The sequence below is a fragment of the Epinephelus moara genome, chromosome 15 (genome assembly GCF_006386435.1).
Source record: "Epinephelus moara isolate mb chromosome 15, YSFRI_EMoa_1.0, whole genome shotgun sequence".
In the NCBI taxonomy this organism is placed as follows: Eukaryota; Metazoa; Chordata; class Actinopteri; order Perciformes; family Serranidae; genus Epinephelus; species Epinephelus moara.
Genome location: NC_065520.1, coordinates 6,055,461 through 6,072,774, shown reverse-complemented (window position 1 = coordinate 6,072,774; position 17,314 = coordinate 6,055,461). Strand labels below are relative to the sequence as shown.

General features: G+C 41.8%; 1 protein-coding gene across 2 annotated transcripts in view; it reads left to right on the top strand.

The window, feature by feature from the left end:
• LOC126401969 (semaphorin-5B-like) overlaps positions 1-16,536 on the top strand; it is a 41,611-nt gene extending 25,075 nt beyond the window's left edge. For both annotated transcript variants that reach the window (XM_050063572.1, XM_050063571.1), the window contains exons 11-23: positions 1,092-1,299; positions 1,404-1,611; positions 2,228-2,345; positions 3,671-3,855; positions 4,298-4,441; positions 4,550-4,697; positions 5,613-5,838; positions 6,736-6,957; positions 7,034-7,204; positions 9,373-9,522; positions 9,855-9,890; positions 11,990-12,201; positions 12,339-16,536. In XM_050063572.1, coding sequence (XP_049919529.1) covers positions 1,092-1,299; positions 1,404-1,611; positions 2,228-2,345; positions 3,671-3,855; positions 4,298-4,441; positions 4,550-4,697; positions 5,613-5,838; positions 6,736-6,957; positions 7,034-7,204; positions 9,373-9,522; positions 9,855-9,890; positions 11,990-12,201; positions 12,339-12,500 — 2,190 coding nt within the window. In that variant the 3' untranslated portion in view covers positions 12,501-16,536. The remainder of the gene's footprint in view (positions 1-1,091; positions 1,300-1,403; positions 1,612-2,227; positions 2,346-3,670; positions 3,856-4,297; positions 4,442-4,549; positions 4,698-5,612; positions 5,839-6,735; positions 6,958-7,033; positions 7,205-9,372; positions 9,523-9,854; positions 9,891-11,989; positions 12,202-12,338) is intronic.
• The last annotated feature ends 778 nt before the right edge of the window (positions 16,537-17,314 follow it).

Here is a 17,314-nt window from a genome sequence, read left to right as displayed (position 1 = left end):
GACAACATGGTGTTGATAGCTGAGAAAATGTGAAGCAGGAAGTCTTGTCCTTCCACAGTTTCCTATCCTTCCCTCCGAGAAGTTTTCTAAAGACTGACACTCATTTCGTGTTACGGTGCCAAGTGCAGAGATAGCTTATTGCAGTGTGGCACAAAGAAAGTTCTAGCTCAGCCCTGTCAAATATATCTGCAACAATAAGTGCTTGGCAAGTTTCCCAACGCATATACAAAATGTTCCCCAATACAGGCTGCAGGGACATTGTCGTGACATTTCAGTTTATGTAATCTCTGCATTTCATGTGCGGTAGTTTTGTTATTTTAAACTTCAGATTTGCTTTTATTTAACATACACTGTGATGGCCTCCTGCAGCTTTCACGCTCCTTTCTCCTCTAGATTCAGACTTTGCATGTGCTCCTCTGTGTGAATGTCAGGGTAATCACCGGTAAGCACAGCCAAGGCTACATAGCTTGCAAATGATATTTTACCTGGGGGTCTGCTGTTGCCTGTGACTGGTATTTTCCCAAGGATCTGTCTGAAAGATGGGAGAATCCATCATGGAGATACGCAACATTTCTTCCACCACATATCCAGCAACAAGCTTCATTAGTCATTTGTTGCTTGTAGCCTGCAGCTGTCCACAAGTAAAATCCAGTTTTGGTTGTTTAGCCAGCGTAGGGCTACAGGCATCCTCCATAGCTACAGCGGGTTCATCATGGTGGGGTGTATTTCCTGGAGCTTCAGGTTGTTGTGCAGTTAGTTGTAGTCAGTGTTTTCTTTTCCACTATACTGAGAAAAACACAGGCGTCAGAGGAGCGACAGAGGTGACTGCTCCAGATAGCCTTCTGGAAATAGCTGTTTTTCAGACTTCTGATTGTCCAACATTTTTCTCTTCCTCTACTTCTTTGCATGATTGGCCAACATGGCTTCAGGGGCTATGGTTATATTGCCACTTTTTGGTTTAGCGTGCATTTTGATTTGTGCTTGTGCGCACAGGATTTGTTTTTTGAGAGGAAGGATTGTTAAAAAAGATATCAGAAACATGTTTGAAAACCACCAGCCTATGTCCTTAATACCTGACATTACTCCCTCAGTGTGGCACACTGGAGGAGGGAGGTCCCGGGGGGAACCTGACAGAGCGCAGCCTCCAGGATGCCCAGCGACTCTTCCTCATGAACGATGTGGTCCAGCCGGTCACCATCAACCCTCTGCTCACCCAGGACAACCTGCGATTCTCCAAGCTGGTGGTGGACATCGTGCAGGGCCGAGACACCCTCTACCATGTCATGTACATTGGCACTGGTGAGCAAGACGGGAGAAAGCTGGGGTAAAATTGAGTGATAATAAACTCAGATGAAGAGAGTAGATCAGTTTCATCCCAGAACTTTTCTCATTTGTCTAATCAGAGTACGGCACCATCCTGAAGACTCTCTCCACAACCAATAAAAGCCTTCAAGGCTGCTACCTGGAGGAGCTCAGGCTCCTCCCTCAAGGGCAGATCGGACCAATCAAGAGCCTGCAGATCCTCCACAGTGACAGATCTCTGATAGTTGGGCTTGATGACAGACTGGTGAAGATCCCATTAGAGCGCTGCTCCAGCTATCCAACTGAACGGTATGACCCAATGTACAAAACTGCAACATAATATTTCCGAAAAGTAAATGAGGCTTTCAGTAATGAGAATTGGATTTATTTCGTTTTTCTGCAATCAGTCCTTTGGTCCAAGTTGCAGTTTCAAATTTGGGAGTCATCTCACTTTGCAGGCTTGCAGCTACTGCTAGTGCCGGTGTGCAAATTACTAACTCAACTTGAAAATACTTAAAAAGATTGATGAAGTTAGTGCCATTAAAGAGACAAACACATGTGGGTGGCCAAGTCTGAAAGGCCCGCAATAAACGCTGACAAAGATGATTATGTTAAGAGCCCAGTTTATTTCCCCCGTAAAGAAACTGCTTTTGAACTGTCAGTCCATATTTTGGCAGAGCAGACATTACATAAGCAGGCATTAAATGAGTTTGTTGACGCTACTAGAATATGTTGACAACCTTACAAAATATTGTATGATGTCTCAGTATCAGTCCCTCCAGCAGCACTCCCACTTGAAACAGGGAAAACAATGATTATCTTGAAACATCCTGCTGAATGCACACTGTAGAAATGTGAAGACCATCGGAGCTTTTGACTTGACGTTTATGCAACTGTAACAAATGGTTGTCTGCACTCACATTAGTCAGTGCATGGAAGCTCGGGACCCTTACTGCGGCTGGGATCACAAACAGAAGTGCTGCACCACCATTGAGGAGAGCTCCAACATGAACCAGTGGACCCAAAACATCACTGAGTGCCCAGTAAGATGCACACACAGTCAGTCTGGTGCATTGGTCCTTACTTTATTAACACTGTATTTTAAAATACTGGAGGAGTTCATGAAAAATGTCTGAAAGAATTGCTCTTTGATTTCCGTGAGGTTATTGTCAAAAAAAAAACATTGTCAGCAATCTTATAATCTATAATGAATTAAAGGGGACCTATTATGCTTTTCCTTATTTTCTCTCCGATATAAAATGTTGCAATGTCAGATGTCCATATTAAATGTTGCCAAAGTTTTAATTAATGAGGTAAACACATGTAAAAGTAATCCCTGTGGGCAAAAAACCTCAGGCTTCAGATAATTCTGAATACTCTGTTACTGTTTACAACATTCTTTTCTACTTTACCTACAAGCTGACGTCAGCTTGTGACAGATTTCTTTTTATGGTCTTCTGCTCCAGGCCCGTGAATGCAAGTATTTGCATTACATACACTGCTACATGTAGCTACATGCTACCATCAGGGAAACATGTAATCTTGGTTGCCAGTGGAGCTAATTTCCCACCAGTTCCGGATCTTATTCCTGCTGGAACATGTCCGGATGTGTTTAAAAGCTTTTATTTTTTACAGATTTTTGGCAGTTTTCATGCTTTACTGAGGGACAGAGACAGTTGTGAAAGGGAGGAGTGAGCAAAGGACCTGTAGCAAAGGGCAATGGGCCGGACTCCTGACTTGGGCGCTGCGGTAAGGAATTAGCCTTAATAATAAATAAGGTGTAGCTACCGGGGTGCCCTATATAGAAGCTTTTATTGGTAATTTTTCATTGTAAAAAGTGCTTCTACGCAACACTACAGTCATTTCCCAGCTGCATGTACACTGCTACATGTAGCTACATGCTAACATCAAGGAAACATGTAATTTTGGCTGGCCGATATTGCTAATTTTCCCCCAGTTTCGGATCATGTTTTTGCTGGAACAATTTCCAGGTGTCAAGATTTTGGTTTAAAATCTTTTAGTTGTGATTTTTCACAAGCTTAGCATTTCAGACAAAAGGTGAATACAGGTGTTCCAGCACAGACTGTATGAAATATAAAGCATTCTTTGACCATTAAAGCATGTAAACATGTTCTAGTAGAAACTCAAAATACAAGTATGAACCTGACAATGAGCATAAAAGGTCCCCTTTAAATTAATTTGTATTTGTTTATTACACAGTGCTATATTAAGTAATAATATTTTGGCAATATTTATAATTACAGGGCATCAAGCAGTAGATTTAGACCAATTTGGTGCATTAAGGCAAATGTGACATATTCATGTGCGCATGGTGTGGACTTTAATCCCCTTAAATCCTCTCTTCGAGGTGAGGAACTTGACACAAGATGGCGGTTTTGGTTCTTGGGCGCCATGGCAACCTTGTAACCATGATGACGGTGAGGGCTCCGTCAGCAGCTGTGTGTGCCGGTCGCGCTCGTGTGATGGACCTCTGGCCCGATGTGGCGGGGTCGAATGTAAAGGCCCAACTATCCAGGTGGCAAACTGTTCCAGGTACAGTCTCTTTATGCAAATATCCAAACATAGGGGTAGTCATTCGGAAGCTGCTGATTTTATATCAGGGCAAAGCTGGAAATAGTTAAACCAATGCGACCTTACCGTTTGATCATTAAAGTACCTGCTACGAGTTAATACTGGACTAATAAACATTTTAAAAGTGGGCAAGTTGGAATGACAGTAAAGCTAGTTGTGTAGTCTGTGAAGATGAATGAGCTAATTGTGAAATATGTGGCTCATAATCTTGATAATGTTGAATTGTTGCTACATTTCCAAGCTAAAAATGTCCCCAAAATGCCCATTTCTATATTTATGTATATTTGGGGGTTGAAGTATTCCTGAAACAACAGCTAACAACTGCTGGTGCTTGAAACAAGTTTAAAGAGAGTGGAGCTTTTGTGTATCCTAAAAAACATGGATTTCCAATTCTGTCCCTCAGGAATGGCGGTTGGACTCCCTGGTCTTCATGGGGCCAGTGCAGCAGCAGCTGTGGTATCGGATTTGAGGTGAGGCAGCGGTCCTGCAACAACCCCTCTCCTCGCCACGGGGGTCGAATCTGTGTTGGCCAGGGTCGAGAGGAGAGGTGAGGAGGAATATGCTCACGTGATGTTTTCGCACTGGGAGGCAGAATGTACACAACAGAGTTAAAATATCACCACTTTGTATAGGATTGATCTCTCTGTGTTTGCAGGCTGTGCAATGAGAAAAAGCCGTGTCCCCTGCCCGTGTTGTGGACAGCGTGGGGCCCCTGGGCTCACTGCAGTGCTGAATGTGGAGGGGGCGTCCACTCCAGGACCAGAACCTGCGAGAATGGCAACAGCTGTCCTGGATGCTCCACGGTACTGTAGTGCTTGGAATTAAAGAAATGAGGTTAAGATGTTGAGAACCACGCTGAAAAGTGGTCCTTTTACACTGAATATTTAAGTATATTCTGTAAGATAAATATGGTTTAATTTTCTCCTCTGTGTCTGATTGATCACAAAAAACTACCGGCCTTTTCAAACTGGAAACGTTTGTTAAAATACATGTTAAATTGAAGAGTCTTGCGATATTTATTATCGCAGTCCGCTTCTTATTTATGTTTCTCTGCAGAGAATAAATGATTTAGTTTTAATCGGTCCTTTAGGCTTTAGTTGCTACAGGACGGATAATTGGTTTATGAAATTAAAAGATTAATCCCCTTGGGGGCATGAATGTGCTCCGTAAATTGTAACCAGATGGATTATGGGATTTTTCTCCTCCCTGGTTTTTATGACCAATTCTTTTGTGCCATGGCCTGGCCAACTGCCGTTTACACTGTCCCTCCAAGAATCCACTTCTTTCCTCTCATGAGCCCTGATCTATAGGTTGTAGTTGCTAGTGGCATGCTCCCTCACTGGCTTCCCACCCACAAACATTGAGAGCTGTGTTTCTTGAACCCACGACAGAACTAGGAGAAGTCACTGTGTGTCTGCAGCAAGATGCAGCCTTTAGTGCCACCTTAAGTTTTGCCTCTTCACAGCCACCAGAAGAGTTTAAGAGGTTCTATTAAACACAGTAATTGGCTGCATAATAAAGTCCCTCCAGACAGAAATGCAATATTTGTGTTGTTTGGTGTTGTTTATTAAGGCAGCATTGTGTCTCTGCAAGCTGTTTACAGTGAATTACTGAAACAATGTGATCCTATGGCTTTGGGAGGTAAAGAAAACAAAGGGCAGCAGCAGCTCAGTTTATTCTACATTAATGGTGATATGCGCCCTCCATCCTGTTTGCAGGAGTATAAGGCCTGTAATCTGGAGGCCTGCCCTGAGGTACGCCGCAACACCCCCTGGACCCCCTGGATGCCAGTCAATGTCAGTCAAGATGGGTCAAGGCAGGAGCAGAGATTCAGGTACACCTGCCGGGCACTGCTCCCCGACCCCCAGCAGCTCCAGCTGGGCAAGAAGAAGATGGAAACCCGGTTCTGCCCCAATGACGGGTCTGGAGCCTGCCAGACTGACTGTGAGTGTGAGCCTTGATTTTTGGATGAAAGCAGTCTAAAAACAAAATGAACCCTGGTTTAACTCTACAGACCAGTCTAATATACTGTATCTGTAAAACCTGCTGAACTCGAGCAGCATCTGATTGGGCTTTAAGGAGAGCTGCTGGTGGCTGAGCTCCCAGTTTGCCACAATAAACACAGCTGGTCTCATCAAAAGCAGGATGCAGCCAAACTGTTTTGTAGACATCAATCGGTAGATTGATTAAACATCATTGAGCCGTTATGGGGACACACATGTCCATGGCTTTTCCTTCTTTCCTTTCACTGAATTTTTCAAACAAAACCAAGCGAAATAAAATCATATTTAGGTATTTACTCCGACATAGATGAAGCTGACAGGCTGATAGTGTCATTTTATTGTTTCATATTCTGTCGCTGCTCTCGTCCTGAAATATTTCTGCTGTCCCCATTAAGAGCCTCAGGAAGCACTTCTCATTCATATGTAAATAATTTCTGATTGTGGATGCCTGTGTGTGTGCGGTGTGGCGGGTGTAACGGAAAACGAGTTCATTTTCCAACGTGGCCCAGATTACACCTCACTAATTAATGTTTCATAACAGGCTGTCTGTCTGCAGAGTTTGGCAATGAAAAGATAAAATCCTGCGCTTTATGTTTGAGCTCATTGAAAATTTAGAAGTTTAGATTTTCTGAGCGATTCACTCATTCAGCAGGGCGGATCAAAAGATGCTGGAATCAACTTTCAGTCGTTTCTTTTGAATCAAAGTCGTGTCAGTCATGTTTTCTCTTCCTTAGCGCTGCATGTGAAAGGGATTTTTAAAAATCAGTTTTTATGGTGCATTTTAAAGGCATCTGGATATTAATAAAGCAAATGACAGGTGTTTTCTGTGTATCTCCAGCTCTGGTTGAAGACTTGGTGAAGACTAGTGGGCGAACTCTGTCCCAGCCCCAAGGTGTGCGCTGGGGATTGTGGGAAACCTGGTCCAGCTGTTCTCAGCAGTGTTCCAGAGGCTTCCGAACCCGCAAACGTAGCTGCTCGACCGCAGAGGGCAGGACCAACCCCAGCGCCTGCGTAGGATCCCCAGTGGAGTATCAGGACTGCAACACTAAACCGTGCCCAGGTGACAGGAAGTTTCAGTCTGTCAGTGTAGTTCTGACTATAAACAATACATAAATAAAGCTAATTATGTGTTCCAGTGAGTGGAGCCTGGTCCTGCTGGTCCTCCTGGTCACAGTGCTCGGCCAGCTGTGGGGGCGGACACTACCAGCGGACTCGGACGTGCAGCAACCCACCACCCGCCAGCGGAGGAGACATCTGTATAGGCCTGCACACTGAGGAGGCGCTCTGTAATACACATGCCTGCGAAGGTAAATCAGCAAGTTCATCAGGTTTTCATGTAAAACTAGCTGGCTTCTAATCACAAAATGTGGCTGAAAAAAAAAAAAGCTTTTGATTTAAATAACGTGAATCATTGCATTATGTGTAAAAGGGATAGTTTGGATTTTTTGAAGTGGGGCTGTATGAGGTACTTATCCATCATCAGTGTATTTCCTACAGTAGATGGTGGTCGGCACGTCCCTTGCGTGCAGAAGCAGGCGGGAGTATTGCAACAGAAGCTAAGCAGTAAACTACTGTGGACAGGGCAGCACATTCTGGCTCCGTCCTGGGGCCTCCTACCAGTTGGACGTGCCAGGAAAACCTCTAATGGGAGGCACCCAGGAGGCATCATAATCAGATACCCGAACCACCTCAAGTGGCGCCTTTCAACATGAAGGAGCAGCGGCTTTACTCCGAGCTACCTCTGGGTGTCTAAGCTTCTCACCCTATCTCTAAGGCTGAGCCCAGCCACCCTACAAAGGAAACTCATTTCAGCCGTTTGTATCCGCGACGTCAGTCTTTTGGTCACTACCCAAAGTTCATGACCGTAGGTGAGGGTTGGGACGTAGATGGACCAGTAAATCCAAAGCTTTTATTCATATTCTTATACAAACTCCAGACAATGCCCGCAGAATCAGGTCCAGGCATTATCTGGAGTTTCTGTTTTACACATGAAGCAGGAGATTGTTCGTGTCAAAAGTGTTCTCCCCTACTGGAGGTACTCGATGTGGTTGAGGGTTGGTGCATGGGTAGAGCTTGCACGAAGCAGGACATGATGCGGATACACCACGGTCACATAGCCGGTTCATGATTTGGTCACGAACAACAGAGTCTCTTGCCAGTCTTTTAATTTGTCTGACGATTTCAGCTTCGGCAGAAGTTCCCAAATCTCTCCGGTCGGACATTTTCGTTGCTGTCTTTGTGTAAGTAACCCTTCTTCTTCACCCTCAGATGTTTGTTTTCTTCCAGTTTTGCGCAGGCCGCGTGATAGAAATCTCCATCTACTGTAGGTGATACACTGACTCTGGATAAGTACCTCATTCGACCCCACCTCAAAAAATATGAACTATCCCTTTAATCTCTGCTCTGGTGCTTTTCTTTGTCATGTACTTTGTAAGTTTGTTTCCAAAAGTGCTTTCAAGTTTGTTGTCATTTATCATAATTGTTACACCATAAATACACTCCAGAGATTCACCCTGTCTCTCCAGATTAAATAATGGTGTTTGTATGGGTACTGGTGGGAAATCTCCCCTACACAGCAAATGGTGAATCAATATTTGGGTTGAGGTTGTTGGAGCCCATCCCAGCATGCATTGGATGAAAGTCAGAAAATAAACAGGAAAAAAGACAGCTTATAAAGTAGCCTGAATTTTTTATTATTCACCCCGATATGGAGGCATGCAACTTGTGTGCACCTTCATTTTTCTGTGGTCTGGAAAGCAGATTGGTGTCATCAACTACTCATCTATTCTAAGGTTTTGTTCAATAAACAAAGGAACACAAGGAGGCTGAACTGTGACTGGTGGTTGACTGATGATGACCACTGTGCCCTGGCCAACATTTCTCAACCTGCAGTCCTGCACACTTGGTGATCCTGACATGAATAATATTATGTTATTGAAGTTAAAAAAAACAACAAAAAAAACACCTTCTGCTTTTCCTGAGCCCTGTCATAGATAGCGGGTCTGGTTACATAATTTAATTACATTCTTAAATCCCTTGTTTTTTAATCCTGGGGACTTTCTTTTGAAGTGGAGAGATATTTCATAATTGTTTGATAGTGACATGCTGATGCTGCTTTTATACTACAGGAAATAAAACAGGGAGATAGAGACACAGAAGCAGGTCCCAAAACATCTGCGTCCTGCATGTTATATTTAAGAGTATGTCAACTTTTCTACCTCAGCCAAAAGATTTTCAGGCATTTTTACAATTTATAGTGTTTCTATCAAGGCTTTGTCTGGCAAATTCAACATAACGGGGAAAAGTGATCAACAAATGGTCGTTGGAGGAGTGAGGTATTAAAAACAGGCTGGACACTAATTTATTGACATTAAATTAGAAGAAAAATTAGAATTTTTGCCCAAAATAAATCCTGGATTTACTGCAAAGCAACAGCCAACAACATAATGCAATGTGCAAATCCACTCTTCATCAGATTGGGGTGAATGGACAGAGTGGGGGGACTGTGATGAAGACGGTCGGCAGCATCGCACTCGTCGCTGCAGCGAGGACCAGCAGGCTGAGGCCAGCCTCTGCCAGGGTAACATCACCCAGTCCCGGCCCTGCCAGCCTCACGAGGTGCCAGGTAAGCACATGCTTTTGTTAATAAATTGCTGGGACAAATTTGCTGCATATAGTAAATTGCTGCGGACTGTTGCTGATATAAGCTGGAAAAATCCGGTTATACAAAAGTTTAATCAGACACAGTAAATGCTGACTTGTTCACTCTGTGTCGAAATTAAAAAGATGAATTAATGGAGATGTCAGCATTCTGCCTACCTCGAGAACAGTGAAGCCTTTGAGAGAAATTAACAGATCTTTTTGTTGTTTGATCTCTCGGAGCTGTAATGATTTTACTTCACTACATTGATGTTTTTTTCCGTCTCTCTGTTTTCATTCCTTTCTGTCTCCTCTCAGTTATTTTACCCGGACAGGAGGACCAGAGCTGTGGAAGTGAGTGAAAACAAGTGATGTCTCTATTCAATCTCCTAGAGTTATTATTCTTTGTTCCCAGCTCACACACACACACCTCCTCAATTCTCCACTTAAATTCTGTCGGGTTTTATGCCTTCACTGTCCTCCTGCATCCACAGTAAATCAATGTCACTTTGATTTAATTGCAGTTTCTGAGCATGTAGCAGCACCAAGTTACTGTTGCAAAGTTATTGGCTTTCCTCATCACCTGATGCGTCCCACACAGCTGGTAGAATATTGACTTTTGTTTGTGGCTTTTTCCCCAACACGACATGGGACCGGGCAAAGTGTGGGATTAGTATTGGTCTTTTGATAAAGTTAGATAGCAGCCAGATGGTGACATCAAGTCAAATTATGATGGTGGTTTCTCCTGTCCTGCATCACTGGCAGCAGGTCCTCAGGATGCCAATAACTGTCAGACGTCTGTCCAGCACTTTGTCCTTCTTTGACTTTAGTTCAAGGCAAGACATCTCATGTTTTACTAGCCGGACCGTAGTGATTCTTGGTGTGGTTAAGCATGGCTCCCCAAAGATGGGTCCTCATAATAGCTTTGACCCCCTGATCCCTGAAAGTTTGTCTGGAGTCACCATCTGACAAAAGCTTCCCTGTTTAAAACCTCTGAAAGCTATGAGAGTAGTAAGGCACAGGGTTCCCACAGTCATGGAAAACCTAGATAAGTCATGGAATTTTTTGCAATCACATTTTCCAGGCCTGGAAAAGTCATGGAGTTAGTAAAAATCATTGATAGTTTTTGAAAAGTCATGGAATTACTATTAATACTATTTACTGTCACATCTGTTTCTTCATTTTCACCCTGCGTTCCCTGTCCCCCTCTTCACGTATGCCAGCTAGCTGACATTATGTTTGAATAGAATTTGAATCTGATATGTTTGAAAAATAACCAGCAAGCGGGGCAAGGGGGGGAAAAAAAGTGTTCTTGATAAATCATGGAAAAGTTTTGAAAATTTGTCCATGAACATGAAAATGTGCGAGAACCCTGAAGACATCTGCTGTGGATATTCATGGTCCCCAGAGGATGAATCACAGTGACTACATGTCATGCACATGAATATTCCACAATTATTGCAAATATGACATAATACAAATTTGATACATAATTTATGTATTAATACTGTAATTTAATTTTGTGTCATTGCTGTATTTTCATTTACAGCACTTTAACTGTTTTTTAACTTCAGTATTATCACTGTTTTTTGTTATTTACAATTAGTTTCATTATCTTTTAACAAATTTACAGTACATGACTGAAATTACAGTTTCTACTGAGAAATGACAATATGTTACTGTAAAAAAATATCCAATTGCAGTACTTTTTGAATATACCCGTGCACAGTGTTTTTTTTGTGGGCAGGCATACTATTGTAAATTGATTTACGGTAGACAAGAATTACAATTGTGACCAAGTATTTCCCCACAATGCTTTGCTATTTACAGTAACATACTGTATGTACTGTTCACAGTATCTTATTGTAATATTACATTAAAATACTGTTCAGATTACAAAGTTTGGTTACAGTGCATATTTAGTTTAGATACTGCAAAGTAGGCCTTTTTCTGAAAGTAGCATTTTCTGATTAAGAACATGTGGGATATGATGATATTATTCGGGTTTTAGGAGCATTCTTTGGACACGTGTACAGTGCATTTGGAATATGCATCACAGTTGGACTTCTTGCAGTTCGTTAGACAGCGTGTCTTGCCTGTTTATAGTCAGCTCTGTTTGTTGTCATGGATACGTTGTACACAAACCAAGGCTGTGGTCGAGATGCATGCCTTAAAGAAAAGCCCACATTTCTGGTCTGAGGAGAAACACACCTTCTTTTAAACATTATGAAAAACTTGGATACCAAAAGAATTTTGGAAATGCAGAAATATTGCAACTCCGACCTTTTTGAGAACATGGTTGAGGTAATGAAAGAGGGAGGCTGTGTTTACTCGCTCCACAATTTCCGCTTCCACTGTACACAAGAAGTATAAAAATTTGAATAGACGATTGGTGTTTGTCTTAAACTCTCTCTTTGTCTTCTTTCCCTCCAACCCCCCTGTTTTGTTCCCAGCCTTTACTTTGTTCCAGTTAGTAGCTGTGGGCTCGGCCAGTTTCTTCGCAGCAGCATTACTGTCAGCACTGGCCTACACCTACTGCCACCAGCTGAACCGACCATCAGCAGAGTCTGCGGTCATCCACCCCAGCACACCCAACCACCTCACCTACAACAAGCAGGGCAACGCCACGCCAAAGAATGAGAAGTACATCCCCATGGAGTTTAAGGTGGGCTGGTTCCATTGTGTCATGACTCTCCTGTCACATTCATTAGACCGTTACGGAAGAATCCATTTTGGAAAGGTGATTTTTTTTTTGTGCCTTTATCTAAGGACCCAAACTGTCTTTATGTCTCCACACTACAGACTCTAAACAAGAACAATCTCCACGTGAACGACGAGACGTGCAACCACTTCCCCTCCCCGCTGCCCTCCAGCAACATGTTCACCACCACCTACTACCCACCCAGCCTGAGCAAGTACGACTTCCATCCAGACTCCCCCTGCAGGACCTACATGCACAGCTGAGAGGAGGCCAGGCTCTGAAAACAAACCAGCCCTCTTCACTCACCCAAACACCACCCTGAAGTGTTTCCTCATTCAAAGAATACACCAAGATTTTTGATCCTGTTACTCCAGAAGTAAACACTGAAATTGCTCTCATGTTCCTCACAAATTTTTGGATCTGTTAATGAGATCTTAAAGTCTTGCTTCACCCAAATTACACTTATTTTTTGTGGTATCTTGCCATGCAGATGGTTTTGGTTTGATTTGCCCAGGTGCTATGATACCAGAATTTCGTTTCTTGCGCCGACATCAACTAAAAATTACATTTTAAAACAATTCATCATCTTTTCCAGAAACATTGTTTTCTTTCCATCATGCACAGTTGCTACATTACATGCAGTTTTTCGTTTGTGAGTCACGACAGCAGAGAAGTTTAAAGCGGGAATGCAGGACTATTACATATAAATAACGTCTGTTTCACACACAGTGCTCATCAAGCCTATGCCGTCTGGTAAAGCTCTCTGTATTATTCACTATAGCAGAGCTGTGGTGTCTGTGGCAACTTTGCCACACTGGCGCACTGGGAGTAATGTGTTTCATAACTCCATACCAGCAGGCGGCGGTAGTCTCTATTTGTGATTAAAAAAAGGGAAACCAGAGGACCGACGGGACAGATTAAAGATGCTAATTAGCCAGCTAGCACATTAACAACACAACACATTGTTAAAAGAACAAATGATATTTACTGTGCACTCGCAAACATAAATACAAACAAATACATAGCCTACTGGCTAAAAAAAAATATCTTACCTGATATAAAAAGTTTGTGTTAATCTCACGCCGTCTTGACTGAGGCTGTCTGTTTGCTGTCCTCACTTCCGTTCCGCAGGACACAACAAAATAACTAGGGCAACAGACGCTCACCGTTGCGCTGACATTGACCAACGGCCAGCCATCAGCGTGGTGTTTCAGGGCCCTCAAAAATACCAAGTTTAGTACCCAACCGGGAGGGGGAGAGTCCATAGCGACAGAGCAGCAGCTAGGATTGTGGCAGAAAATCCTAAGAAGTGCCCAGGAAAAGTTTCTGGATTGGGTGCTCCCATTAAAAAAAAAAACCTTGATGTTCAGAGAATGGACTTAAGTTAAAAAAAAAAAAGAAAGAAAGTGATCGCGGGAGCTCATCTGCAGGCAAACGTCATAAGCGCGTCAATAGTGTTTGTGTAATTACTGTTACTTCCGGAGGGGGGAGACAAAAGTTAGACTTGGGTACACACCGAAACACTCTTGAATTTATCATTGCATTAAATCTTATTCAGTAGCATTAATGTGACTTTGGGTGTCATTTTAGTTGTTTAGTAACAAGGAGTGTAGTCAGGACAACCACTGTCCTTGTTTCAAATTTCAGGATGCATCTGCGTGTAAGCCACAACCAACACAAAAGGTATGCAGCAGCCTTTACCTCCCCATGTTTTCATCTGTTCTCTAAATGAAACCAGCACCTACAGTTCAGGTGCCCCCCCCCCCCTCCTTCTTACGTCACCCACCCTGAGGTGCTCTGTTTGTGCTCAGGGCAGTTTGAGAGCAGGGTAGGACCCAGAGCTCCAGGCCTTCTGGTAGACTTCCTGGACAATGTGCGTACCTGGATTTCCACTGGACTGAGAAGAGACTCATCTGCTGGTTGTTATTTGGGGGATTTTCCTTTTCCTCATTTTCAGCAGGTGTGTTCGGAGGACTCAGTGACACTGTAAGATATTGTAGCTTGGACACTTAAGTGTGGGTTTGCCTCAGAAAAGACAGTGATGTGAATGAAGTGAAGAAACAAACAGAGACTTACAGACTTCTGAATTATTTGCTTTAATTTTCATGTTTAGCAGAAACCACAACAACACTGAAGAGGACATTTCGGACACACCTCACTACGTACTGTACTGTGTTAAAAAAATGAACGTCTGTTGACTTCTCTGACAGCAGATTATATGAGTTATTTTAGGTGTATTCACAGATGTCACTGTTTGTATTTGTATCTGTATCTGCTGAGGGAAAAAATGATTTAATTTTGCGAACATGTGGGTTATTTTTTTGTCAGTCACACTCATATTTTCTGGATGTTAATGCATTGAAGGAATACTTCACCAGCAGAATGGCTGTTTGTTAATCAATTACTCGACACGAGTTACATTGAATTTGCGAAGATTTGTTTCTCGCGTGGCACCACGTTGACAGGAGAATCCAAAAAGGCGAACATTCTTCATTACTCAAAGTGAACAGGGACAACAATTAGCGAAAATTAGCATGTGTTTGGGAAGTACTGAGTATACAACTGGATAAATGAGGCTTGGATTATACTGTTAGAGATGTGTGACAGTTTGTAAATTGATGTTTTTAATATAGTTTTGCTGTTGTCAAACGTGGACCCCAATGACTTCATGAAGAATGTTCGCCTTTTTTTGGATTCTTCGTTCACCATGAAGGCATGCAAGAAAAACAAAGTTTTCTGTAAGAATTTGAGGTAACACGCCATGAGTAATTGATACACAAACGATCACTTTGCGGGTGAAGTATCCCTTTAAGATTATTGTTCAAAGATCACCAAATATAATGCAGCTGTACCTGTATTTTACAGAGCCTCTCACCAGAGCATGAACACACCATAAATCAGACACAAACTTTTCAACTGCAGTGCCATGCATCACGAAGTTAACTCAACCATGTGTATAACTGTGATGGATTTACTTGCTCAAGCAGGTCTCAAGTCCCTATATTTTGTTTTATAGTGTACTGAAATGAATGGGGAACAATGGCTGCTCAAAGGCAGGGAAAACAAGGCAGGAAAAGCTTTTGTATGTAGAAAATGTTCTGCATTAATGTAATAAGTTATAACTGAGGTTTTAATAGATGAAAATATGGCAAACACTGTTTTTTTGACAATTAAGAAAAGCATGGAGGACCATAACTGTTTTTTTTTTACATTTCTGAATACAACTACTAATGTGTAAAAATTTGCAAGAACAAAAACACAACAAATTTGACCTTTTACATTCTTCTGTATCTGCATGGATTTCCTCCAGGTGCTTCAGTTTTCTCCCACAGTCCAGAAACATGCAGGTTCAGTGAACTAGCCATACTAAATTGCCCATAGATTTGAAAGTGAGTGTGAATGGCTGCCTGTCTATATGTGTTGTGTACGAGGTGACATTACTGGTGCTTGTATAAATATGTTTGTCATATTTCTGTCGTTATGGAGGCATTATGCGTGCAAGTATTTTACATGCCCCCTGTAATTCAAATTTTAGTATCACCTTCTTTTAGGGGTCAATAATTTCAGAATAATTTCAAAAAATATCCTGGATAAAACATTGTAGTTTGGTACAAGTTATAGGGGAATGTCCTTGATTAAAACATTTTCCATTTTCCAAAATGACATAGTTCTTTACAGGATACGTCTTGGACATTATTCTGAAATTACATATTGAAGTAAATAAAATATTTTCACAAGCTCTACATTGAGATAGCTCCAAAATAGTGGGCTATTAAAACAGGACAGTATTGCTAATATTTAAGTTACTCCGTGCTGTAAAATGTATATTGCATATCTTCTCTTTCTAAATTGTAAATACCAAGAAATGAATCCAGGTGTTTTTCACCATCTGCAGTGTTATGTAGCATGAAACAAACAGCCCTGATAATATGTGTTCACGTTTGGGTGCTCGACTGCATGCACTGACACTCTTATGCGAATACACAGTACATGTTTATGTAAAGTGTACACATGTGTTCGTATGTGTTTGGCCCAGACAATGAAATATTAATTTTTAAAGAGGCACCCTCAGCCTGTGCTGTGGCAAAAAAAGGTTGTGTTTTGTATTTAAATATCTTCAAACGGGCCCCTAAATGGATTTGTTTTGCTCCCAAGAGACACTTCTGCTGTTATAATATGATGTGAATTTGACTAAACACTGCCTTTTGGACACTGTGAACTTTTGGTACTCTATATTTTTGTATAATGTACACTGTAAAAAAACAAACAAAAGATGAATAAATCAATTCTTTGTGTCAATATTTTGATTATCCATGCTATAAACTTAATGAAAAAAATTACAAATGCCCTTTCTTTCCACTAAAATTAGCAAGTATATGCAGGTTTTTTAAATTATCAGTGTTTAGGATGTAGGGGGATATACTGGCAGAAAAGCAATATGATATAATAAGCATGTTTTTTTCATGTTTCCAATATCTTCAAATGAACTGTTTATTTCTATGTAGGGAGCACGTCCTTGTTGACTGCCATGTTTTTCAGCAGCCCCGAACAGACAAACCAAACACTGGCTTTAGACCAGGCCTTCACATTTTCGCATTGGCCACAATAGTTAGCAGCCCCTCTGTGATGAGAGTGCCGAAAAACACTGATTTTTTTTTTAATGCAAAACTGCTTTATTAAGTGTTTTTACTGCATGGTTTAAATCACTATGTCAGTTTGTTTTGGAGACAAAGAGACCTCTGCAGATAATCTGACTCCCAGTAAAAACCTCCCGAACAATCAATTCTGACTGAATTCTTACTTGGAGAGGTTTCAGCTGGTTACAATCTGCCATCCTCACCACTAAATACATCCAGATCACCCTAAATCTTAAACACTGAACTTTTAAACCCCGCTAAAAGTAGGTAGCAGATGCCTTTCTTATTTCCAGTTGACGAATGTGTGCCAGAAAACAGGTTAACAATAAGAAATTAGCAATAGAAAGCAACATGGAGGCCAGTGAGAATATTACAGTGGCTTTTTTATGTACCTTTACAATACAATGATAAGGCGTGTCGTTGCGTGCTGGTGCAGATTA